We start from the raw sequence: 27,351 nt of genomic DNA, 5'->3' as shown, positions 1-27,351 counted from the left end.
TATCTTTGCAGTCAGAGTGAGAAGTAAACACCAATCTCCAGGATAAAATGAGCAGCAAATTTTAAGAAGACATAAGCTGACATTTGGCTTTTGTCTCTTACAAAGCAAATGTGACAAAACAAAAATAAAATGTAAGTGCTTCTTTATTGCCTATTCACTTGGGACGAACAGAACACCAGTTCTTTGTCAGCTTCGCAGCACAGGTCAGTACACCCTAAAATAGCTTTCCCTCACAAAGTCTGACTTGCCTTACAGGCCTGTCCGTGTTTTCAAATGGAAGAGATTCTTCGAGGACCTGGGCAAACAAATTGGTCTTAGGTCGGGTCAGAAGGAGGTGTTGCTTCCATATCTTGACCAGTCATCTGAATATGGATTAAAATGTTCCTATGAAGGATTACAATGCAGCTTTTATGCTTATAGAAGTATAATATGCCCCAACATTAGGTGTTGCAGCAGGAGCAAACATCTTTTTTAAAAATTATGGGGTGCTGCTATGAAATCTGTCCACAAATATGATCTTCAACTAATGCTTCCTGTGCCCCATTCTGTATGGCAGTAGAATGCTCTCATGCTGCCCTGCATTAGCTCTGTGTGTGGATTTGAAGGCAGCAGATAAACTGTTTAAGAGGTGTTTGGGAGAAAGGGGACATCCGATATTTTAAGCTGTCAGCAAAAGACTTGTATGGTAGTGGCCCGGTGCTTTTAACAGTGTCCAGTGCTATTTACTAGTACAGACTCCCTTTGCTAGTCCCTGTAGCCATTTATATACTCCTTTTGTTCAATTTGTTATTGTGGACACATTCTTTTGCTTTTTGCTGATAGTTTGTGTTTATGAAGGTTCAAATATTTAGCAAACTTAGTTCTTCTTCATGGGTCCCTCCTAGTCTTTGGAGTAGCATACAGTCTTAAAGTAATGTTGTGAAATTGAAGTATTCTTTTACAAGTATCACTTAATTTGCTGCAGATTTTTAAGAAGGAACATTTTTAATTACTTTTCGTACCATTTTGTGATTTGTTTAAGAGTTGCATATCATTACGGGTTTAAAATATTCTTGGAGTTCTTTTAAGAGAAGTAGTTTTCCAAAAATCAATAGAGTTACCTATGCTTTCCTTATTTTATTATCTTTATCACATGCTTCCATGTCTCTTCCTCATGCGATGTTTTTCATAGCTAGTTCTGGGCACTACCATGCTTATTACCCAGCCCTTTGTATATTGTCACTTATTGTCAGAGGGAAACTGCAGACATCTGGAATGCTGCTTCATACCTGTCCCCACTGAGACCACAGTTTTTCGATTAGTCTTCAAAACCAGATCTTTGGCCCTGTGCTAAATCCTTGCCATGGCTGTTATGTTTGAACTGAAGAAAAAAATAACACTCTTTCAAAAGCTTGCTTATCTCCACATTTGGAGGTATAACTTAAAATAAACAGTGATGGGCGAGTGTAGCTTTACCTTTCATGTGATAGTTTCCTTTAGCTCATACACATTATCACATAATGTTTGTATCATCATGAGACCGCTCTGAGAAAAGTTGCTCTAGCTGACTTTTCTGCCTCATCCATCATTTGGGTTGCTACAAGAATCTTATATGTACTGAAATTTATGGAGCCTACTGTTCATGTGACTTTAAAAGCACACCCTCCAATGAGAATAAAGATTTTAATTTATTGTGAAGTATTTCAACTGCAAACATTGTTTTCTTGTGTGATTGCAACACATAACTTGGTGGAGAAGAAACCTAGATAAGTGAAAGTGATTCGGAATGAGTCAGTAGGTCAAAGGTAATGTACAGGTTTTTATTTAGTTTTTTTTAAACGTTTGTCCATTTAGTTCTGAGCTTTAGCTTGGATGCTAGCTTAGCACTCTCATTAAGCAGTATATATTAATCTACCAGCCCACATCGCAGTATATAATTTAGCAATGGCCCTTTTCCCTCTATTCCACTCTTAACAGTACATATAAGAATTAACTAGTACTTCATCAAGGAAACCATTTTAGTGTTCCCAAACACTCAATGCATGCTGTAAAAATTAATCAACTGGGTATATTGTCCCATATCTCCTATAGATGTGAAGTTGTCCCCTTCAACAGTGCCTATCACTAATTGTTTTTCCACGTTGAGGTTTTGCTCTAGCTGTCTGTCTATGTCAGGGGTACTCATAGTACGGCCCGCGGGCCGCTGGCGGCCCGGCAAGCCTTCCCTGGCGGCCCGCGGACCTTGCAGACATCATACCAGAGTTTTAAAAAAAATTTTTTTTTTTTTTTAAAGAATGTCTGCAGCAGCGCGAGAGACTGCTGCTCTGTGGGGGTCGGGCGATTATTCCCGCCATAGTCAGAGTGGCGGTGCAGGGGTGCTGAGAGGTGAACCATTTCCCCAGTGAACACTGGCGTAGCTAGTAGGGGGGGTGGGGACTGTTTTTAAGGTGGCAAGCGTGCACTAGTGCGCAGCGCAATTGGCTACTAACATCACAGCCAGGGGGGCCCCTGTGAGATACAGCCATACTGGCGCCGCCAGGTGACGCCACATCCTTCTGCCAAAGGCGGGGAGTTTGTTTTTTCGAAGGAACAGGCTATGTCTCCTGGAAGCTGGAACCTTCTTAACATCATGTTTTTTTTAGTTCCAACGATCATGAAGGCCACTGCCAGGAGGCATGCTGGCAACACGTGGTCTGGGTCGTCAGGTGAGAAAAATAAAATCCGGACAATTCATTTCAGCAGAGGGGCAACACGTGAATGCGGTGCCCTGCATGTTCTTTCAGAGCAAGGCTACCCGACTATAACTGCTGTCGGATCACTGGCTGGTAACAAACAGTCACTGTACTGAGGAGAAAGTGCACACGGAGTGAGCGTCAACAGGAGGAAGTTTTTCACGCCTGCCTCAACAGCCCCCACCCAGGTGATCATTTCGCAGCTGCCGGGGCACGGGGCCTAAAGAGATAAGTTACACCTCACTTTTCCCTATATTTGTCTCAAAGTCCAACATTTTAAGAGGTCTGTATTCGACATGCCTGAGTTTTATGTTTATAAAGACACACCTGTTTAAGAATGAGCATGCTACTAGTGATCTGGATATTGTGCGCCAATAATGTACGTCTCGTTTAGCAGCAGAATATCACCTGCATGCAAACATGTGATTTGGGAACGTCTGAACAGGAACATCTGGAAGCAGGAAGAGAGAGAATCATATCTGCCTTCCGACCTGGGCAAATACTTTATTTCACCAGGCCTTCTTCTGTTCATAAGCACATTCAAACTTGTGAGATCTGTATTGTGCGCTGTGCAAACATTTCGAATAAACTGCACTATGATGAATCGCATTTGGCAGAGCAGATGTGTTGCAGTGTAAGACCAATGCTGGCAGCTGTTAAATATTCCCAGTTGCTAAATTAAAGAGGCCAGGTCAGGAGCTTAGCAAGCATGTTCGATTATTGTGAAGGAGAGTTGTGCTGGCAGGATGTTGTTTTCCCTGCAGTCTGTCTGTGTATGAGTCCTGTCAGCCCCCACCTTCTCAGGCGCCTGAGGGAGACAGAGACAGAGAGACAGCGGGAGAAAGGGAGAGAGAGAGAGAGGGAGAAAGAGAGGGAGAGAGAGAGGGAGAAAGAGAGGGAGGGAAACAGAGAGAGAGAGATGTGTGTATGCCGGGTCTGGTGGCTCAGTGGACGAAGGCGTCCGCTGCAGGGACCTGTGATCAACCTCATGGTCACTGTTTTTTTTTTGTTGCTCTAGCCCCGCCCCCTTCACCACTGACCCCGCCCCCACCGGTGCGGCCCTCAGACACAAACCACTCTGTAAATTTGGCCCACGAGAGAAAGTTTGTGAGTACCCATGGTCTATGTAAAGGTCTTTACCCCTAAAGTGTGGCCCTTCGAGCTGTAGGAATTTACGCCATGTGCTATATCTTTTTAGAACTGATTTGTAGTTAAGGGGTTTAGTAGTATTTCTCTTTGGATAAAGTTGAAATATATTAGTGGTATCAACCTTTTGGTGAATCACAAAATCACAAGGGAGTTACTATGATACACGGAAAAGGGACGGGTATGGAAAGAACAAACAAAAAGATTCCCTTTCCCTCAAAGAATAAGACCAAGTTAATTTGTGTTACAACGCAGCAAACCCAATAAAAACAATTGTGATATGATATTTCAAAACTTCCCCCAAAAATATTCTTTAATATGCAAGTTGATAGCGAAAACATCAAAGGTTGCTGAATTATGTGATCATGAACATAAACTAAACAATATTAAAACAAAACCATATATGAATTATACATTTGAATATATTGTTCTTTATTAAAAGACAGTGATCAAAACTTCCACAACTTTTCAAGCATGGCTAATACAATCAAAATACCTTGTATTAAAGTGCAAATGCAGAGATTATGAAATCATATAAACACCATCGTATATACATAAGTACTATAGTCATTATATATACCTGGGCTGTTCTATGGTAGCTTTGAAAGTGCTGGGAGGCCCACGGGTAGCCATGCTTTATACAAATACTATAGAATAGAATGAAATCAAAACTTTAATTGATGCAGTTATGCCTGGCTTGGATTTGCGTAAATCCACTTAGTAGTTAGCCCGAAATTAGCACAAGTATGCCAGGTGTGCTTCAAATTAGAGATCAATCAAAGATAGCAATATTTTGACAGTTGAACAACATGCTTTTTAAAAACTAATTTGCCTATACCTTAGGACCCTTCCATAAATGTGCTCAAAATTAGGTAGTTGATTGTCAAAGTCAAATTGGGACATAGTGGGGAGTGATGAAAAAGTATTCATAAGAGGTGAATTTCACTCTGTTCCACTCTACAGTACTCTATGCCACTCTACAACACTGTGCCACTCTGACCCTGGTCAATTTCAGTTTTTCTTTTTATTCAAAACATTAATGTCACTGCCATATTCACCTATCTATAACGTTACTTTAACCATAAGTTTCTATATTTATTAGGCCCCAGGGCAGTGTTTCTATTAGACCTACAGTTTGGGTTATAATTGGTTGATAGGGCTAGGGTTCTGACTGGCTCTCAGGACTAGGGTTTCTAGAGGACTTTGGTTCTGATTAGTTGATTGGATTAGGCAGGGGTGTGGAATTTAATAACCTATCTACTTGTCGATGGGACAGGCTGATTTGTAAATCTACTTGTCGTGTAAAACAAAAAAAGTCCACTTGTCCCCTTGGTGCCATGTAATGCAGCGACAACTTAAGGCAGCGATCTCATTATTGAAGAGCTCTGATAATAGCTTCTCTGTTTATGCCTGGGGTCATACTATAGTAGGGTTTGAATACTAACAATTCTCTTATTTTGCCACCTTTCTGCACATCTAAATACTGGGGCTAGAGGTAGTGGTAAGCAATAGTTGGTCTGTGTAAACCTACTAACGTGCATGTTTTAAGCCTTCTCACCAGCTCTCATCTAATCTTTTCTCATTCTCAGAAAAGTTGGAAATCTATTCCTGATAAGGGCAGAAGTAAAACTTCTTCCAGGGTTGGGGGAAAAAGTGGTTGTGAGGGTGAGTGAACTTGTAAACACTCAACAGATTTTAACATGAGCAAATCTACACATGTATATTTGCCTTTGGTAAAATGCAGTTTACAAATATTTTCTAGGAGTGCTATTTCTTGGCCTACTTCTGTAAATTCTTGTGAGTTCATGAAAGCTGTAATCTCCATTAAAGCAAAGATGTATACCATGAGTGCACTTTTCTGACTTTCTTTACGAATTGAACCCTTAAATAGGTCAGACCTTTTATTTTTATTAAATTATCAACTGGCTTCACTGTGAGTTGCAGCATTCTGCTCTATCACCAGGAGCATATCAGCACAGGTTTTGTTCAGTGCCGGGAACTACTGTGGTAGTGTGTGCTTGTTGAGACCCAAAAATATTTGTGCTTTTAGCCAATGTTTGTTAAAATGGGGAGGGCCCAGCAGCTTCCCCCAACAATAAAGTTTTAAACCATGTTAAAAAAAGACAATGCACTCAGCACCACTTTACTCATAACTAGGGCACCCGGTTTTATGGTATTTTTTTTTTTATCATTTCCATCTGTATTTCTCCATATTTATTTTGTGACCATCTCATTGGTGTTATCCATATTTATTTTGTGTTTTGAGAATAGATATAGCTGTAAAATGGTATATTTCCACATTTATTTAACTCTGGACGCGCACTCATACATGGATGCCTGTCATGCTTTAGCAAATTAAACAGTCACGTATAACAAAAGACTATACTCAAAGGTGCATATTAGCGTTATACTACTACTACTACAAATATGTTAGCATATGCCTTTATTCAAGGAAATCTCATCCTATTTTTCAACTCTCCATGCTTTCTATCTGCTCAGCTGTTGTATGGAATTCATGAAAGACAGCATGGGTTTTCTCTTAGAAGAAACACTACTATCAGTATTTTTCGCTTTTAAAAATAAATACACACAGGAAATGCATTGATTTTGGTCTGTATTTAACTGTAAAAATCATTAAAAACAGAAAACCGGAAGCCTTACTCATAATCTATGCAATCCAAGCCACTTCTCTCTACGCCAACTACTCTCCACCCCTGCACTCTACCCACTTCGCTCTATGCCACAATACTCTGACACACTACTCTTCAAGGCTGCACTCTCAACCACTGAACTAGACTCTGTGCCATTGCACGCTGGGCAACTCTACTCCATTGCACTCTACTGCACTCTGTCAAAGTCAATACCACGAGTAGGCAAGACTTATTGGCTTTGCTTGTTCTGTGTTTATACAATATATGAAAAAGGAAATTGTCAGCACAAAGTGAAACTACTTGCATTTTTAGATATGGCTTGACTGTTGCCAGTCTTAATGTGATCTGCCATGGCTACTACAGAAAGGGGCTTCGGCTCCGCCCAAATGTGGGTACCCAAGAGAACACATTTTGACTGAGCATGGGTTTTATACTTCCACAGAAGAAAGCGTGTCCCCTTCACGGAGCTGTGATTTTGTTTATTTGTCCACCTGCCTGAGCCAGCAGCAATATGGCTGCCCTACATGAACTTTCATGGCCACACATGACCTGTAAGTGTTTGTTTTTCTCTGGCAGCAGCACAGGTGCGTGGCTATCGTGAAAAATGCATTGAAGTCTCAGCAACCTCAGCTTCCATCATTGCCTTTAGACTACCGAGTTCAGTTTTGTATTTGACAGCATTATAGGAGGCCCAAGACTATACTAATCTGCATAGGGTTTTAGGTCTAGCTTGAAAGTGCATTTGTCGTGTTACTTTATGCAATCGACAAAGAAAAAAGCTTTCATAGACCACCGAGAAGAGGTGCCTAGACTCCATCCACATGTTGGTTTTCTTGAGGACAGGATTTGTTGGGCCAAACGTGTTCTTTCACTAAAAGGACTGCTGCTTGTGTTGCATTTTTTGGCTTGTGACAGAGCTTCTTCTCAGTACAGCAGGACTGGGTTGGTTATGGCGGCAAGCCAATTATTGTGACTATATTCTAGATCAGGGTATCATGAAATATGATAGTACATAATGTTATGTCTCCGAATAATATGTCAATATGTCAGTAGGCATTTGTTAAATGTTATGTTAAAAGTTTATTTGTAGAGCGCACAGCTACTCAATTGAGTGTCCCGACGCTGAAGCAGGATGAAGACTCAGCCCGGAGGGGAAGCCAAGCTCTGGGGTTTACAGCCGAAACAGCCACGTTTTTAGAGATTTCCTGAACGCCAGGAGATCCTGAGTTAACCTTAGATCGACTGGTAGATTGTTCCACAACTTAGCTGCTTGCACCTGGAAAGAGTGACCCCCAATACGTACCCGAAAGTATCTGGGGGACCGAGCCAGTTGCAGTGCTGCTGACCTGAGTGCACGGCGTGGATGATAAAATTGGACTCTTTTTGTAATGTACCCAGCTCCTAAACCGTGAAGAGCCTTAAAAGCCAGGACCATGGCTTTAAAAATGAATCCTTTTGCGGACAGGGAGCCAATGAAGAGACTTCAGCTGTGAAGCCATGATGGCTCTGGGACCCAGCATGAGTATGGCTCTCGCTGCGGCGTTCCGAGTCACCTGCAGTCTAGTCAGTAGATACTCAGGCAGCCCCAGATAGAGTATATTCACGTTATCCAACCTGGAGATTATCAATGCCTGGGCCACTGTTTTTCTGTGGATGATGGATAAAAGGGGCAGGAACTGCTTCAGCATCTTAAGCAGGCCAAAACACGACCCAGCCACAGATTGGATCTGTGCCTGCATGGGGAGATTTTCATCGAGCTTCGCCCCTAGATTTTTCACTGTCTTTACGGGAGACGTGGGGGGGGGGGGAGAGACATGTCAGCGGGCCACCAACTACGCCAGAGGTTACTGGGGCGGTGCCCTAAGAAGATAATCTCCGATTTACCAGTATTGCATGTAAGCGGGTTGTGCTGGAGCCAGGAGAATACTTCTGTTAGACAGCTGTTAATCATGTCACGCGATCGTGTATTGTGTAATGTGTATTTTTATCCACACAGTCTACAGATCAGTATTTTGTTACTGTATTAGGCATTTAATGTTGGTTACTGTAGGTTTCAGGCCATGAATATAGGTTTGCTCTGTGAGAATCCATAATAGACCCTCTTATGAGAGAGAGCTTTGCTTCGCCAACTGTGGGAAAGGGTATGCTCAAAACAGTAGGCCTGGGTTGGTTATGGTGACAACACCTGGTTGGAGCACTGTCCCATACCATAGGTTTAGTCTGCCTTTTATTAAACATTATGACAAAGGCAGTTGATCTAGCCTATTAATTATGAAAAGCATTTGTAAATTCCACAGCTGGTTGTTATCACATGGTGTTACAGGCTATATAGGCTGGTACTTTGTTAAATGTAATATCAGATTACTGTACTAGATAAAAAGGTTTTGGTATTGGCTACCCTCCCTGATAAGCCCAGGGGGGTTTCATTGTGATGGCTGTTAAGCCTGTTCAGAGGAGTTGTCTATTGTTTCGGAAGCTGTATTTTTCGACATATTTGTAATTTTATATCTCTGTATATGACATGCACTTGAATAGGCTGGTGGTGTTCTAAGGTGTAAAGGTTTCATCTGGAAAAGTCTTTCTAGATTTCATAGGATCTGTTTATCACAAAACCTATTGACAAAGATAGTTGTAGATCCAACCTATGTGTTGTGAAAGGAATTTGTTAATTACAATAGGCTTTCAGGTATTGGTAGTTATTACAGTGCTACAGCCCACAGCCAAGTATTTTGTTGCATGGAATTTCACTGAATACTGTAGTAGGTAATAGTTTGATGATCCACTTGAACAACCTGCAGAGACAGACGATAAGCACCTAAAAATATTTTTCCCAAGAAAGTATAACCAGGCAAAATACTATTGTTCCTAAGAGAGCCTTGTTCGTGATCTCAGCCCAGAAAAGCCTCAGGGCTCTCCGAGTAAATTCTTCTGGACATCCTAGAATGTTTACATAACTCAGTCTTCATGTTTAAACAGTTTCAGGGACTACAAAATGCAGTTTTCCCCAATGTCAGTGGCCCACTAACTCAATAGTAAATCTTAATTGCTTCATGCAAAGCATGTTATGAAAAGATAGCTCTTGCTTATAAAGCAAAATATATTTTTCCTTGCTAATAACTACATTGCATGACTGGGTGAATATTCCCAAATACTTCTAACTTTGTGGAGAAAAAATATCTTATGGGAGCCGTCTGTTTATGGTGAGTAGATGATTAGATTTGGTATGTAGAATTAGAACCTAGCAGCCAGAATCAAACAACTGTTTAACATCTTTCTAAAGCTTGCTAAAAAAATACTTTGCTGTATAATTGGGCACTGCTGGTCCACCTTGCATCTCTTACAGTCCAGAGACTCAGACAGTACAAAGAGGTAAATAGTTACACAAAAAGTTGAGTTAATGGTTATATTTTCTGCAACTTCCAAGATGCTGTCTCTTTTGCTCTAACTGCAAAATTGGTATTTGTGTCATCCTGTCAGTTCCTTTCTATATCTTTTTTAATTAGTGGCTACGTATTCAAAATATGATAAATGTAGCCATGCCTGTTCAGATTACAGGTAATGCTCCTCCTCCATCCCCACCCTCCCAAAAAAACACAGCACCTTTCCATAATTATTGTATTTTTTATGCAAGCTGTGCTGTTAATTAAGGTTTCCCTTTTACCATTCTTGAATAAGATACAGAATTCTCCCGTTTGTTGAACAAAGGTGTTGAAATCAGCTTTTAGGCCACATATTGCCTTTATAAAATCACTGTGCTGCTGGTACGGATTCTTTTTACACTGAGTTTTCTTTAGCCGAGACATCTCTTCTAATGGGATTAAGGACAGCCTTTTGTCTGTCTACATTCCATAATTTCCTCCTGGCTTTATCCTCTCTTGAGGCTTTTCATCCTTTTTCCTCTCTAGTACTTAATCATAATGATTTAAAACTAATTCTTTCCTCTTTAACCAAGTTTTCTTATTGCTTATGTATTCACATCAGCCCATTAAGGTCCTTCTGTACAGCCTTCTAACTCGATACAGTAAAGCATTTTGAAATGCTAGGTACCTAGAAATCCCTTCGTCTGTAGTGGAGTGAAAATTGTGTATCAAAATCAATAAGACCTCCTGAACTAAATGTTTCTTTTTTTTTTTCCTTTTCTTTCAGAGGTGATGAAGACGACTCATTAGCAATCAAACCCCCACAGCAAGCATCCCGCAAAACACATCACAGAAAGGATGAGAAGAGGAAAGAGAAACGTCGGCATCGCAGTCATTCCACTGAAGGAGGAGGTATTTCTTCCCTAGCTGCCTTTTTTTCTTTGTTGTGCTATTGCTATTTATGAATTACAAAATTGCAGCATATTTTTGTGCAAGCTTTTTAGGTTGAAGGCTCCCCATGTAGTGTTTTGGCTAACACGGTTTTCTTAATTTTTTGCCTCTGCATGAGGCTTGTAAAATAGTTAATAAGTCCTTCGCCACTCCAAGCCTCTTTAGCTTCAAATGTGTTTTGATAGATAAGAGTATCCTCACCATCAAGCCCCCTGTTCACTAATCTCTTGCTGATTCCAGAGATTTTTCTTGCCCAGTGCGGCCTGCTCGTCCACTTCTTTTTTCGAATTTAATTTTAGTTTTCACTCGTCCATAGGAATTTGACAAAAACGCCAGAGGGTAAACTTTCCCTCCTGATGTTAGGGCAATTTACCATGTTACTTTCATGGCAGCCGATTTATTTAACTTATCACTATCTTTTCCTGGATTGTACTAGTACACTTTTTGTTTCTTATTTTTGTGCTGGTGTTTACTGTTAAGTTTGGACAACATATCCTGGGTTTTGTTTACTTCAAAAAGGCTCATAAAACTGAACTAAAACTAAAAAAAGAGGACTAAGAGGTTGTAACATGCAGGTTTAAAGAGCAGACTAAATTTTCCTTTTTGTCTTCGATTCGTTCAGTATCTGTGCATGATATAATTAGTTTCTCTTGCTTAGGAAAACATGGGCGATCGAAAGAGAAAGACCGGGACCACGACCGTAGGAAGAGACAACAACGTGAGGAGCAAGACAAAGCTCGCATGGAGTGGGTACGACAGAAGAGGCGGGACTTAGCCAGGGAGCATTCCAGGAGGGAGAGGTGAGGGTTCAGTCTTCCTAAATGCAATATGCACCTCTGCTACTGACAGAAGCCCTTGACCAAAGGCAGTTCTGATACCAAAATATAAGTGTCAGTCTCGGGCTTCACTGTATTTTTGTCTTTTATTTCATGATAGTTTTTGCACTTTTTGTTATGTAAATCTTGTTCTGCTCAAGATTTTATTGCTGATGTGTTGTGTTATGTTACAGGGCTTAATATAGTGCTCGAACACCGTCCGATTTCTTGAAGCTGGTTAACAGACCGCGCACTGCCGGCAAGAGTTTAGTCATACGCTAGTCTGAAGAGACAAGTCTTCAAGAGTTTCCGGAATCTCATGTAGTTGGATGTAGATCGCAACTCTGAGGGAAGGGAATTCTAGATGCGAGGGGCAAAAACAAAAAATCTGGAACCTCCCAATCTTTTCTTTTTAAATGATGAGTTGTGAGGAAGTTCATGTGAGTGGACCTTAGTTGCAATTAGGGGTGCATTTTTTTTTATTCTTGATATGAAAGAAAGACTTTTGCCATGATGCGATTTAAAAACGATACAGCTCATTTTAAAAATAGACTGCTGGTCCACTGGAACACAGTAAAGCTTTCTCAGCAATGGGCTAATATGGCAATGCCTAGGCTGTATAAGAATAAGCCTAGTAACCTGGTTTTGAATCAGTTGAAGTCTATGGTTTAGGCCCTTTGGGTGGCCAATATATAAAGAGTTGGCATAGTCTAATCTAGAAAGGACTAAAGCCAGAATGTCCTGGACCAAGACATCAAATTTAAGAAATTTGCCAATCTGTTGTAATTTCACAAAACAGGAAAATGTGACCGACCTAAATTGAGGTTTCATGGATAGGTTCTTGTCGATGAGAACTCCTAGACTCTTTGGATGTGTATTGTGTGTAATGACCATCTCAGTTTATATCAGATTTGAGATTAATATGATTGCTAGTCATCCAGTTACTAATGTACAGCCTGATATTTTGGAAGAATTCTGTGGATTCTGGGGACAGGTCAATGGTAATCAGCTGCAAATCGCCGGTATAGTTATAAACTCTGACATGCATATCTTTTAAGGAGTGCACTAGCAGACAAATGTACAGATAAAGAAAATGGGGGGATAAGGAAGATCCTGGAGGTATTCCATAGATTATACGGGCCTTGTGGAAGTTGAAAGGGGATAGCCGGAAAATTGTTTTCTAACCCCAGGCTGTAAGGTTGTCGTCTGGTGTTGCTTCTGTTTCGTCAGACCCTTTAGCACCCATTGCAGGGCCTGGATTCCACTAGCAGTACACCCTTCTTCCCCTAAGACAGGGGTTGTAATAAACGTGTCCTCTGAGGCAACCCCTTACATTGTGGTCTTCGGGAATGTCAGCCACCCCTTGACCAAGCCAACTCTGAAATTCTATAGAGTTGAAAAATAAAGTAGTTCATTGGTTTAACTTTTATTACAATTTAGGCATGGAGATCTATGGATCTATTAAATTGGTGCGAAGGGTAAACTAGGTGGGCACTGATGTGAACAGGTGAGCATGGGACTGTGTTGTGGTGAACTTTAATAAACCCACCATTGCGGCACGTGTTTTGACCATCTTAGGCACATTCAAATCATAGAGACCATCTAGGATTCTGGCCCTCCCCCTGGTTTGTTCTATAAGCCTGAAATAGTTAGCCAACCTGTGTGGAAGCGAGGTTGGCTGGGGCATGTCTTCGGAGGGAGACCTTTACCTGCTCCTTTGATGTCCCCAGGGCTGAACACATTTAATCGTTGCTCCCCTAGGTAACCTTGATACTTGCGATCTCCTGATTCATCCCCCTTCTACCCTGTGCACACATCATCCCTACGGACATCCTGACTAGCAGTCCCCCAGACTTGAAGCTGTTATCTTGGATATATATTGGAATATCGCGGTCTTGCCCTCCAAGTTTAATGACAACAACTGAGTGCAGCTTGTTAAGTCATATCTGGTTATTTGTCTGCAAAAAACGTGGGACGAGAAACATCTTTTTTCTAGAAAGATACATAGCCTTCTTTTCTCCTGCGGTGGCTTCTGCGGCTGGGAGGGCCAAAGCGGGACGATCACTTTTGTTTCTGTGGAATTACAGGGAAAAGTTGAGGATCTTGCATGAGATTCACACTTTCTGCAGGCGATGAAGTTGTCTTTTCATGGCTCTACAACGCTGGCTTTAATTTTTATACTGCAAAAGAAATAGGAAAAAAGTGTTTTATCGGTTTCCTTACTTTTGATGCAATTGCGGGTGCCGCGATTGCATCAAAAGTAAAGTAAGAGGAAAAAAAATCTATTTCTTTATTTTACCTTCTAGTAGAAGCAAGTTGTTTTTTTTTTTTTTTTTTTTTTTTTTTACACGTACGTTCCTCCACTCTCTGTACCCTCGACAATGGGTCTGGAACAGTAATGATTCTTTTAACCCACATAAACATGGTGAGGAGGATTCCTTTATTTCGCTGTTCACCTACGTTAGTCTCCTTTCTATGGCCCTGAAAGTGTGATATTTAAAGCACACCAGCATGGCGACAAAGTAGAACGCCGACTTAGTTACCTTATGCAGTTTCAACGATAGCTCTGGGGAGTACTAATTTTTCTGACAGTTTACATTTTTTCATTTACCATTCCTAAGAGATTTCTTGATCTTGTTTTTCACCTCTTGTCCCATACTTGGTTCACAGTCTGTGTCTGTGTTTGAGATCACCACACTTCCTGGTCCTGTTTTTCTATCGCCTGTTGTCACTTAGCTTGTGATATGTTGTTGTGATATGTTGTCATTTTCTGCTTGCATCTGAGTTCACCTTGCCTGCCTGTTTGCCTCAAGCCTCTGTCCTCCTGGCTTGAAACATGTCCTTCATGATCTACCTGTATATGACCTTCACTTTAAGCACGTTCTCTGTCTGCAGCATTTTCTTTTGTTGTCGTTGTTTTATACCCCCCATACCCCATCTTTTGTTAAACAGGCCCCCGGGACAGGCGAAATTGGGATCAGGGCTGTGGCCTAACCAGTGAGCAGGACGCAATCAGGGGGCCAAGATCAAACTTCCTCTGCAACTCCTTACCCTATTCTTCACAGTGCCCTTCTCCCACGACCCTCTCACCTTCAAACTCTCCCATCTTCAAACTCTTCCATCTTAGGCATTTGCTTCTTGCTCCCCCATGTCCACTACTGCCTACCTACCATACATGCTCGTGAGTCATGTAACGCGTTATGTATGACTTATTTCTCCAAGTGCTGTAATAAATGCTACTACTACCCAGCTCAATATACTTAATTTATTGATTCAGAAAGATGAATGTATTTGATGGCCCTGCTTTCATACAGCTCTTCAGCACACATTTTCTCGTTCCCTTTAAATATTTTTCTTTTGCTCTTCTGTGGTCTCAATTTCTCTCCTTTTTTGCTCTTTTACATCCTCACGTTCTTTGTTACTTTTCTGTATATTTAATTTGTTCTTCTGGAGTTTCCTTATTTTTTATATCTTTACTACTTTTTTCTCAACTACCGTTAAATCTCTTCTCTCTTTAAATTCACTGGTCTATCCATTCCCTCCGGTCTCCTGGTCTCTTTTCCTGATCTCCTCTTTCACCAGGTCTTTTCAGTTTATAAACAAATACGGGGTTATTTACTAATATTTTACAGGAGCGCTTCTGCAAACAACACAAAGCACTTAAATTGATTCATGCACCACTTTAAAAGCTGCAGGTGCAACGCAATATTGTGCAGCTTAACCCGTAGTCAAAAAATGCACTTTATTTTGCTACTTGCTCTTTCCTACTGCTCCCCCTTTGCCTCCATACAAGACTCCAGTATTTCCCCCTCACCCCGTTTGCCTCCGTACAAACTCCAGTATTTCCCCCTTACAATCAGCCCACACTACCCCTGCCTCATGTGGTTTATTTTGTCTGGTTTTATTAGTAACCACGCCGGGCCCTTGCCTGCAGCAGCCCAAATTAAACCTAAACTATACTCTCCGAAGAACCAAAACAAGCATTAGTTTTCAAAATACATAAATAAAAGACTGTCTTTTACAATGCCAATAGCTCAAACTCACAAATGTGAGACCTGTTGCATTACAAGTGCTTGTTTAGGTTGCAGCCTACCAGACGGTGCAGCTGCTGGGTATGCGAAGACATCTTGGGGAATTTTAGAAAGTTGACCTAGCAATTCATTCTGCCTGTTGCTTGCCATTTGCTTTGTTTCTGGTGCTCCATTTGCTGGCTTTATTTGCTTTAGGCTGTACAGCTCGAGTACGGACCTTCCTGTGCCAAAGCCATGTTTACATTATTCTTCCAGAAACTCGTTTTCTTTAATAAACAGGCCTGTAATTCTTCTTATCTCGTCACATTTGCTGGGCTTTCAAAGACTGAGGTCTAATGTCACACTGTGTTTTTAAGGGAGCCTGGTGTTTAAAAGTGAGAGCTTTTCCAGGAAAGTGGAATGTATCATACTTTTTCCATGGCGCCTGCTTGTGCCATTTTGAAATTTTTTAGGTTTCGCAGACCTAGCGATGCCACGCGCATGCGCAGCTCGCTGTGCGAGGTATATTGTAGTAGGGTAGGTTTTAGAAGTGGAGTTGAATCCCCGCCCATCTTTTTTATTGGCTGGCATCATTGTTTATGGTAAACGCTGGCTTCTGATTGAAAATTAGGGTTCTTTTTACCGCCCTGACTCCTTTTGGGACCTCCCATCCGAACGGGATCGTTTACTTGCGGCATTACACTGTCTCCTTCAATTAGTGGGTAAGCACGCACTATTTTGAAACTGGACACAGATTGGGACAATGGCTGCAGCGCTATGCGCTCTAAAAAATTTTTTACCACTATAAAGAGCGCGGTGCCCTCTAGGGACACCTCGCTCACTTTATTCATTTATGTTTTACATTTCTGTTTAGCGCGACATCCACTTTAGGTACACCCCGCTGTTTTGTTTTTTTACTGTAACACTGAGCGCAACGCCCGCTTCAAGGACACCGCACTCAGTGTTAAAATTAAAAAATATATAAAGAACCCGAGCGCAATGTCCTTGAAGCAATGCTGCACTCTTTTAAGTAAAAAAAAACAGAGTGCGGTGTCCCTGAAGTGGATGCCGCTCTAAACAGAAGGGTATGCTATGGAGTTGATGGGAGGGTATGCTATGGGGTTTCTGGGAGGTGGCCCTGCCGGAGGATGGTGTAGCATGTAAACCAGTATGGTGTCATGCCAATGTGTTCTTTTCTGTAATGGAACACAGACTGTCCTATTGGGGAACACAGTAGTGTTCAAGATTGTGAGCTGATGCAGTCACTTTAGGGGCTCGTAGGCAGGGACGTTGTTGTAGGTCATATTTCTGTATTAAACCGGTCTTTTGGAAACTGAGCTGCCTTGGAGTTTCCTTTGTGTTGCTTTCGACACACCACAGATGCCCCTTGCAGGCTCCAGGGCCCCGGAGCTGTGCCCTGTAATGGCACAGCTGGAGTAGAGGTTGGACTGAGTGATCCGCACAGCTGTGTGGGTGTCAGTGGTGCCACCTTGAGGGTAGTGTTTCATAGTCTGTTCTTTTAACGAGATGAAGATATCGCACCAGTGTAGGAGAGTTACCATCCAGCAGTTAATTGCAGATTAGAACTGGAAGTAGAAGTGCTTTCAAGACCTTTTTTTTTTGTTTTCAGAATTGTACAGCGCAAACTCAACCTGAAGGTTTTTGAGCGCTTTACATAAGCACCACTTAGGTTTACACAAGGACATATATTATATTATATTATATTTATATTATATTATATTATATTATATTATATATATTATATTATATATAATATTATATTATATATTATATATATTATATTATATTATATATATTATATATATAATATATTATATATATTATATTATATTATATATATATTATATTATATATATATGTATCTCTTAAGAAGGTGAGAAGAATCCAGAGAAAAGATCTTTTAGGTAAAAAACCTCCTAGTAGTGACCTCACCAAAAAAGAGGGGAAATTCAGGATGATAACCCCATAGTCATCTGTGGCTAATCAATTGAGAGCAGTGTTGAGGAAGAACTGGCACATTCTCCTGACGGATAGTGTGCTGAAGGACGACTTGCCACCGCATCCCTTGGTTACCTTCAGCAGAGGCTATGCTGGTGAGAAGCCATCTAGAGAAACCCACTCCGAAGACCAATACCTTAAGGGAAATGAAGGGATTTTATCCCTGTGGTCGCTGCAAGGCCTGTGCAGCTAGTAGAAGGGTCCACACACATGATATACCGGATACAGGGAAGACCATGAAAATACAAAAATTAATCACGTGCGGTACCTCCTATGTAGTTTATTGCTTGGTCTGCCCATGTAGCTTACGCTACATTGGGAGCACGATCAACCAATTAAAAATGAGAATACTGGAACATCTACGAGCTATCGATAAAGCGGATCCGGCCTATCCGGTAGCTCGGCATTTTGCGGAACTGCATGGGAAAGGATAGGAGCAAGCTGCAGTATTTTGGATTGGACTCTGTACCATTGAAAGCTACAGGAGGGGACCGTCACAGGCGGCTGCGTAGGCTAGAGTCGAGATATATTATAGATCTATCGACTAAACACCCTAGAGGATTAAACAGTGGGGAAGAGATGGCAGTCCACTTAGGGAAGTGAATAGAGTAAACTGTATGACATATTGTCTAACATGCTGCTTGGCGAATCTGATATAAGAATCATTGATTTCCACATGTAATGTTTATCCCCTGTTGTATGATTTTGGGTACAGGGGTAACATGAGTTATAAGATCTAATAACTAATGAAATTGTGGAACTTTTTAAGTGAACCTTGAGTTTAGCTGCACACTGTTGATTAGGATGTAAAGTAATGAACTATAGTAATGATTTTCAGTTTCGCTTTGATTTATAAAGTTTACAACTATGTGGATTAAGTAAGGAGGGACATTAGCCGATTCACCGCTAGATTGTATGGTATGTTCCATCAGATAATGCATGTATACCCTCTGCATTCTCATATGAACCGATCTACGGTGACATAATCTGTATGTGAATACAATGTGAGAATATACACTCCAAGATGGCGCTGTGATATTTGCAGAGGGGTTAGTCCCTTCTCCATTTCCACTATGTTGAGTAACTTTATTAACAGCTAATGTGTACAGGGTCACTGACACTGACGAAGGCTAAATGCCGAAACGCGTTTGTTGTGTGGCTCCTGATTAAAGAAACTGTTGGACTTGACCCTCCGGAGTGCTGTTTTTCTGCCTAAGTGAGAAAATTTGAAGCGTTTTTATATTTTTTTTTGGGTAGGCGCGCGGAGATAACTTGATTTGCGTAGACTCACAGGATGTGGAGTCGACCCCGAAGCTCGTACCTTGGTTTCCCAACTCCAAAGTTGGCGGTCTAGCCGTGAGCCACATCCTGTAGCATACAGTATGAGAAAACATTTTATAAAGCAGAAGCATTACGGGCTTCATAAACGCACGTAAATAATAAAATAAGCAAAGCATTGCATAAGTGAGTTTATGTATACACCTACTTTTTACATATAATAATAAACTTGTTAGGTGCTTAAAAAAATCCTGCCACATCTTGGTAGTGTAAGCAATTATTAAACAGATTAGCTGAGAATCGCTGGGAGCCTGAGGCCAGCAGACCAGCAGGCCGGTCTGGGGCAGTGAGACAGTAACACACTTTTGTTGGAAGAACCAATAAAGAACTCTGCCAAAATAACTATTATTTCAAACACTGCACAGCTCTACAAGTAAATCTGAAACTGGGAACTTCACTCGGTTCACGGGTAGATGCGCACACTGCTGAGTGCAGCTCACAAACGCACACTGTTGTGTTTGAAAGAATCCTAGTGCTGATGTCAAAAAGACATCAACATGCCACATGGTGAGATGATCAGCAGTGCCAGGCTAAGTGGGCTAATGCATACACTTCAGGGATCTCTGTCTGACACTGCTCACAGGCTGGAATCCGTGAGGGTTCACTTATATTTTCTGCTGTTGATAAATGAGTTCCATTAAGTTTAGTAACAATAAAGATGTTGTTTGGCAATAATAGATCTGTTGATTACATATCTATTAAAAAAAATCACATTTTATTATAACTTATAACAGCAACCAAAATTCTCTTTATTTTACAACATTCATTAAACGGGTCGCAATTTACTGTATAAGATAAGACTATTGCCTGCCATTAATATTATGTTCGAGGCATGTGGGCTGCTGAATTCATATCTGTGCATAGATCGCCGCCGAGTGTTGGGTCCGGATGATTGCACATTGTTGTCCTGGAAGAGTCTTCTAAGTATCACGAGATAGGTGACTCCTCCCTCGGACTACAGTGCGCATGGGCATGCTCAGATTGTTTTTTTCCGCCATTGGGTTCGGATGCACCTTCCAGCACTCCAAGTTCGGAATCGAAGAAAACTTTTCTAAAAGGCCAAAAGGCCTTCGCTTTCGTCGGTATTGTTAGCGATCGGTACCGAAAAACTTTCTTCAACCTTTGTTGCACTCCGGTCGTCGAATCGGGCTATTAGGCCTTCTCGACGCCACGTGGACCGATGGTCGATGGAACGAAGCCCATTCAAATACTGCCCGCAGTGCAACTCGAAGTTCCCGCACACAGATAAGCATCCAGTGTGCAACAAATGTTTATCTCCAGATCATAATGAAGATAATTGTCTAGCTTGTGCCCAGTTCCGATCCAAAAAGACGAATCGGATAGCGGCGAGGCAAGAAATGCAGAGGTCGGCACCGGAGCCCGAGAATATCTTTGACGATGAGTAAGAACTAGTACACGCCGAAGACTCTGATCAAGACGATCAATACTCCGAGCACAACTCTCAATATTATATCGAAGATGAGGAAGAAATAGTCGATATCGAAGACTATGATCAAGACATCGTAGCTGTCGAAGACTACTCCGATGACCACGAGGGGCGAACCGTGAGTACACCGCCCCATATAGACACTACACCTATATCAGAGACTCAGGTCGAGGCATCGCCATCAGGCCTTAGCCAAGATCAAAAAACTGGTCTATAGCCCCGCCATACCGCCCGGCTAAGAACATACAAAAAGAGCCTTCTGAGACACGTACTCCGAGGCCGGTTCCATCGAAACCGAAACTTATCGACATGACCGCCTTCGGACCGAACGTTGTCGAACCGAATGTCACAAAACCAAAGGGCGCCGAGCCGAAGGTCACCATACCAGAATAACCTTCGAAGCCAAAGACCGTCGAATCGACCAAATCGACTTCAACCGTCGAAAAAGGGAAAAAGCCTGTCACCGAAGACAAAAGGGCTACGCCCAAGGCGGTCGTCGAACCGAAACCTAAGGTTCACCAGACCAAACCCATCGAGCCGACGCCCATCATTCCGAAGAAGGGCATCGAGCCAAAGCCGCAGGCTCCGAGGACACCTCTAAAGCCGAAAGAAGTTACCGAACCGACAAGGCCGCTCGGTCCGAAAAAAGTGATGAAACCTGTAAAAGACATCGGACCGACAAAACCCTCAAAAACCGATACAGGCACCAAAACCGGTCGAACCATCTAAAGGCATCGAACCGAAAAAGGTCAAACCAAAGACATCGGTGCCAAGGCACAACACTGTGGAAGAGGAGCTCATCCATCCAGACCCCTCCACAGAGGATCAGTCCAAATTATATATTGACCCAAATACTGGGAAAGTGACTGTTTATACCAAGAAGAAAAGACCAGTTCCTGCTGAAGACTTTTCTAGAATTCCTCTCAAAAAGAAAAGGGACTGTGCTTCCTCTCCTATTCTTTTCCAACCTATCTCCCCAGCTATGCCTACTACTCCATATGCCCCATACTCACCTGCACGCTCTGACCATCACCCAGATGAAGATCAGGATGCAGAACTGGGTTTTGGATATCCACAAAACCCATATATAGACCCCAATTCACAACCGTGGGGGGGGGGGGGAAGAGAGCCAGACAATTAGGGGGACTCTACCCATTGAAGACCCTACTGTATACCCAGTTAAACCATCACCCACAGAGGACACAGTGGCTTTTAACTCTTTAATAGATGGAGCAGCAAGCTACCATAATGTAGATATGCACTCAGATGCTATAGAAGAAGATTTTCTATTTGACACGCTGGCTACATCAGAAAAGAGTGTCAAAACGCTCCCCATGTTAAAGGGCGCCCTAAAGCACGCAAATGACATATTCAAGGACACTGCTAGGGCACGTGTTACCAACCCAAGGATAGAAAAAAAGTATAGGGCGCCACCAGTAGACCCTACTTGCATCAAAGGGCAGCTACCTTTAGACTCTTTAGTGGTATTCAACGCACGAAAGCGTGCTAATTCACAAACTACTGGAGAGGCTCCTCCTGAAAAGGAGTCCAAGATTTTAGAAGCATCAGGAAATAGAGTAGCAGCTCAAGCAGCAAACTCATGGAGAATAGCCAATACTCAGGCCTTGCTGTCCAGATATGACAGGGCACACTATGATACTTTAGAGGGACTTCTCCAACACTTACCTGAGCCGTACAAAGACCAGGCTGATGAACTCATACAGGAGGGAAAGCTCATCACCAACGCCTCCATTAAATGTGCTCTAGACGCGGCAGATACAGCTGCCAGATCTATTAACACAAGCGTACTACTTAGGAGGCATGCATGGCTGCGAATATATGGATTTAAAAAAGAAGTACAGGCCACAATTCTTAACCAGCCTATAAATCCAGATTTTCTGTTTGGTCCAGCAGTTGACTCAATTCTGGCCAAAATGAAAAAGGACACTGACACTGCAAAGTCCATGGGGGCTCTTCAGTCCCAGCAACACAGAAGCTCCTTTCGTCGCTCGTCTGAGGAGCGTGAGGTAACACATCGCAGCAATCCTCCACATACAAAATTAATACGCAATCCACATACAATAAAAACACTAACAGAGGTGGATACAGAGGTAATAATAACAAGGGCAGAGGTCGTGGAGGCAATGCCAATAGATCCTTCACTAACACCAAACAGTGACTTCTTGGCACTACCCCCAGACCATATAACACCGGTCGGGGGAAGACTTCAACAATTCCTGGCACTGTGGTTAAACATCACTACAGACAAGTGGGTCCGGCAAATTATCCAACATGGCTATTGCCTAGAACTAACATCAACACCACCCAACATTCCACCCATACACCGTCCAATGTCACAGGAAAATATAACATTACTGCAGCAAGAGGTCATCAGTATGCTGCAAAAGGGGCCATAGAACCAGTCCCACTTCAACATCAAGGAACAGGAGTATACTCACTATACTTCTTCTTTCCCAAAAAGGACGGTTCTCTCAGACCAATATTGGACCTCAGGCCCCTCAACCTGTACATTTTGTCAGAGCATTTCCACATGGTCACTCTGTAACAAGTCTTGCCATTGCTGCGTCAGGGAGACTTCCTAGCAACCCTAGACCTCAAAGACGCATACTTTCATATACCAATACACCCTGCTCACAGAAAGTATCTAAGGTTTACTATTCATGGACAACACTACCAGTTCAAAGTCCTACCATTCGGTGTCACAACAGCCCCACGGGTGTTCACCAAATGCCTAGCAGCAGTGGCGGCACATCTAAGGAGACAACACATTCATGTGTACCCATATCTGGACGATTAGCTAATACACGCGCCATCGGCTCCGCAATGTGCCAGCCACATGTCAAAAACCATTCATCTCCTGCACAGTCGAGGCTTCCCGCTAAACTACCCAAAATCACACCTGCCACCCTTCCATGTCCAACAGTACCTGGGAGCGACAATAGATACACTAGCGGCAAAGGCATACCCCAACGCAGCACGCATCAACAGTATGCAGATGTTAATCCAAAAGTTCAGACCACAACACTCATTGCCTGCTCGAGTGTTTATGCAACTAATAGGCATGATGGCCTCGTGCATATTTATAGTCCCTCATGCCAGACTACACATGCGTCCGCTACAGCAGTGCCTAGCAAGGCAGTGGAACCAGGCTCAGGGACAATTGAAAGACCTAGTGCTGGTGACCAGTCGTGCATACAACTCTCTGCATTGGTGGAATCCACAAAACCTTTGCAAAGGACGACTGTTCCAAGAGCCTGTCCCTCAAATAGTGATGACAGTGGACGCATCCCTGCTAGGCTGGGGAGCCTATGTCCTGCATTACACACTCCAGGGACTATGGACTATACAACAGAAAAAGATGCACATCAATCTTCTAGAGTTGATGGCGATCTTCCTAGCCCTAAAAGAGTTCAAGAAACACTTATGCAACAAAACTGTGTTGATCCGGACGGACAACATGACAGCTATGTATTATATTCAAAAGCAGGGAGGGACACACTCCCCACAGCTGTCACACCTGGCTCAAAGAGTGTGGAAATGGGCCATTCAGAGGAACGTGTTCCTCATGGCAGAACACCTCCCAGGCAAGGACAATCAAATAGCCGACCTGCTCAGTAGACACAGTCAACAAATGCACAAATGGGAGATTCACCCCAATGTGCTCCAACCATTCTTCCGGAAGTGGGGACAACCGGAAATAGATTCGTTTGCCACAAACGAAAATGCAAAATGCCAGTACTTTGCCGCCAGGTTCCCACATCCGCAGTCGCAGGGCAATGCGATATGGATGAACTGGTCCGGCAAATTTGCATACGCTTTTCCCCCAGCGCCATTAATCCCGCTAGTGGCACGCAAACTGCGCCAACATTCGCTGACGCTAATCCTAGTTGCTCCCATGTGGGCAAGGCAACCATGGTACACAACGTTCCAAGAACTGTCAGTGGTGCCACATCAGAGACCGTGACTCACACCCAGTCTTCTAACTCAGAACCGTAGTGAAATCCAACACCCAGATCCGCAACAGCTGAACCTGGCGATCTGGCTCCTGAGATCCTAGAATTTGGATACCTCAACTTGCCTCCAGACTGCATGAATATTATCAAGGAGGCAAGAAGACCCACTACCAGGGCATGTTATGCGGCCAAGTGGAAGCGTTTCGTCATTTACTGCAGAAACAACGACATAAACCCATTAGATGCTTCTACACAAAACATCATTTGCTATCTCCTGCACCTACAAAGTTGCAATTTAGCCTACCCATCCATCAGGATACATCTAGCTGCGTTGGCAGCATACCTCCAAAACAGGCTACAACTTTCACTGTTTAGAGAGCCAGCAATAAAGGCATTTATGGAAGGAGAGTAATTCCACCAAAACACCCACCTTCACCTGTCTGGAATCTAAACATCGTTTTAACCAGACTTATGGGACCACCTTTTGAACCACTACACTCATGCGAACTACAATTTCTTACTTGGAAGGTGGCTTTCCTAATTGCCATTACTTCACTTAGAAGAGTTACACGAAATTTGTAGAGCCGCCACATGGTCAACCATACATACATTTACCAAACACTATTGCGTGGATGTACATTCCAAACAGCAAACTGCTGTAGGACAGGCTGTTCTCAAAACTCTTTTTCAGACTGCTGCAGCTGGCACAGGCAGCCACCGCTAGGGGAGATACTGCTGTACATTCTATGCACAGATATGAATTCAGCAGCCCACATGCCTCGAACGGAATATGCCACTTACCAGTATGCATCTGTTCTTGGCATGTAGGGCTGCTGGCATTCATATCTGTGCATAGATCGCCGCCTAGTGTTGGGTCCGGATGATTGCACATTGTTGTCCTGGAAGAGTCTTTGAAGTATCACGAGATAGGTGGCTCCTCCCTCGGACTACAGTGCACATGGGCATCCTCTCCAACCCCCTGATTTTTTTTCGCCATTGTGGCAGAGATGGAGTATAGTATAGTAAGAGATGTCCATGCAAAGTGTGAGTGCTGCAGCTGCGACAGGCAGCGGGGAGGCAGGTGGGCGATATGAATGTCAGCAGCCCTACATGCCAAGTAAGTAGCATATTCCTTATTTTTTTCCGAAGGGCTGGCAGCCCTCCATTTGCTGTCACTAAAGTAATTTGTGGCGAGCCAACAGCAGTGACATGACCACCAACGCCTTGTCTGGGGTAGTAAACACTGTGGAAATATAATTACAAGCATAGGGGCATATTTATAAAATTATTTCTAAAAGCCACTGAAGCTCAGTAGTATTCTAACCTTTTACCACTGTCCAGTTTAAGCACTGCCCACCTCCCTGTGGTGGCTGCCACCAGCCCCTGAGTAATCAGCTTCCATGCAGGCTGCTGGGGGAGGCAGTGCTTTCATGCAGCACTTAATCACAAGTGACTCACTTGGAACTGGGCTGAACGAGGTAAGGGCACATCTGCAGATTGGCTGGTGGAACAGAAATTTGTGCCGCAATTTTTTTTTTTTTTTTTTTTTTTTAAGGGTATGCTGTTCCTAAGGGGCTGGAAGGGAGGTCATTACATTATATCATCACAATCTGCCCGAGAGCAGAGTGGAAAGAAAGGGAGTAATCGGATGAAAAAGGAGGAAGAGTCCGATTATTTTGACAAAGGAAATGCGAGGGGGAGGTCATTCATTTACCTCATTGAAGTAAAGTTTAGCATCCAGCTTTCAGACCTCTAATTATTTTTGGCTGGAATTTAGATACTGTACGACCCACCACGGTTAAAAGTCGATCAGCCGTCTCTGAGGTATGATAAACCCTGGAAGGAAGGAATCGGATTACTACTTAGTAATTACATATCAGTTCAATACAACGTTTTTAATGCCATCTCATTTAAAGGACGCAAGACCGTCACACATCTAAGTAGCATGCTTCATCATTGGGTCTGCTCCTTACCCTGACACAGCTGTTTCATGTCAAACTGGGCTCCTAAGTAGGAGGTATTTTGCTAAATCTTTTTCCTGGTTGCAACATATTAATGATGAAACGTTTCTAAAATAATGTTTAAAAACTATCAGAAAAATAAATCTCGCGCGGATTTAGTCTGATGTACTATATACTTCATTTCATTCAAGTTGATTAACATGTAAATAATTGCTTGCCTGTTTAAAACGAGGGGGTCACATGCAAATTTCACGAGGGTTTACGGACTGCACTGGTTTAATCTAATGTACTACTAAGATGACAGTCCTGCATGCGAATAAAATACATTTTTGCAATTTCTGCAGAGGCTTTTTCATATTTAACACTTTATTTTGCAAAATTCATCTTTGTTGATTCCATTTAATTTGTTCAACTGCCTTTTTAGGACCACAATACAAAACCACATTTCAGTCTCCGTGTCTGCCTAGCATTGGGTGATCTTAGGCACTTTACACTGTTTATGGCAATACCTTACAATTGCCGACCATCCAGCTTCACAATGCCGCTAATGACCTTCCCCCCACACATCCTTTGCCCTCCTCGATTACCCCTCTCTCTCATCCTATACTCCCCTCTGCTGACGTGCCCACAGTCAACAATGCCTTACAATTGCTGACCATCCAACTTCATAATTCCCCCAACAACATTCCCCCCTCTCTCCCCTTGCCCTCCACTTTAACCCCTCTCCCTTATCCTTTACTCCCCTCTGCAGATATGTCCACGATCAACAATGCCCTGCAACTGCTGACCATGTACACGTCCAACAATGCCACACAATTGTTGACCCCCCCCCCCGCATACCCCCTGGCCCGGCCTTCTTCGATGGACCCTCCTCTTCCCCTGATCCTCCCTACTCCCCAAAGCTCCCAATCGCCCACTCATACGACCTGCCCTCACTCTCCCCTCATTTCCCACACCACAAGTGCTATC

The 27,351-nt window shown here is 42.7% G+C and overlaps 1 protein-coding gene across 13 annotated transcripts in view; it reads left to right on the top strand.

The window, feature by feature from the left end:
- Positions 1 to 27,351, top strand: part of LOC144754523 (cyclin-dependent kinase 11B-like) — a 431,279-nt gene that overhangs the window by 36,087 nt on the left and 367,841 nt on the right. For all 13 annotated transcript variants that reach the window (XM_078642437.1, XM_078642431.1, XM_078642429.1 and 10 more), the window contains 2 exons: positions 10,655 to 10,779; positions 11,477 to 11,618. In XM_078642437.1, the coding sequence (XP_078498563.1) occupies positions 10,655 to 10,779; positions 11,477 to 11,618 (267 nt within the window). The remainder of the gene's footprint in view (positions 1 to 10,654; positions 10,780 to 11,476; positions 11,619 to 27,351) is intronic.

Source organism: Lissotriton helveticus, chromosome 5_1, assembly GCF_964261635.1.
Source record: "Lissotriton helveticus chromosome 5_1, aLisHel1.1, whole genome shotgun sequence".
Classification (NCBI taxonomy): Eukaryota; Metazoa; Chordata; class Amphibia; order Caudata; family Salamandridae; genus Lissotriton; species Lissotriton helveticus.
Note: the sequence above shows the minus strand (reverse complement) of the source record. Positions and strands in the feature narration are given on the sequence as shown.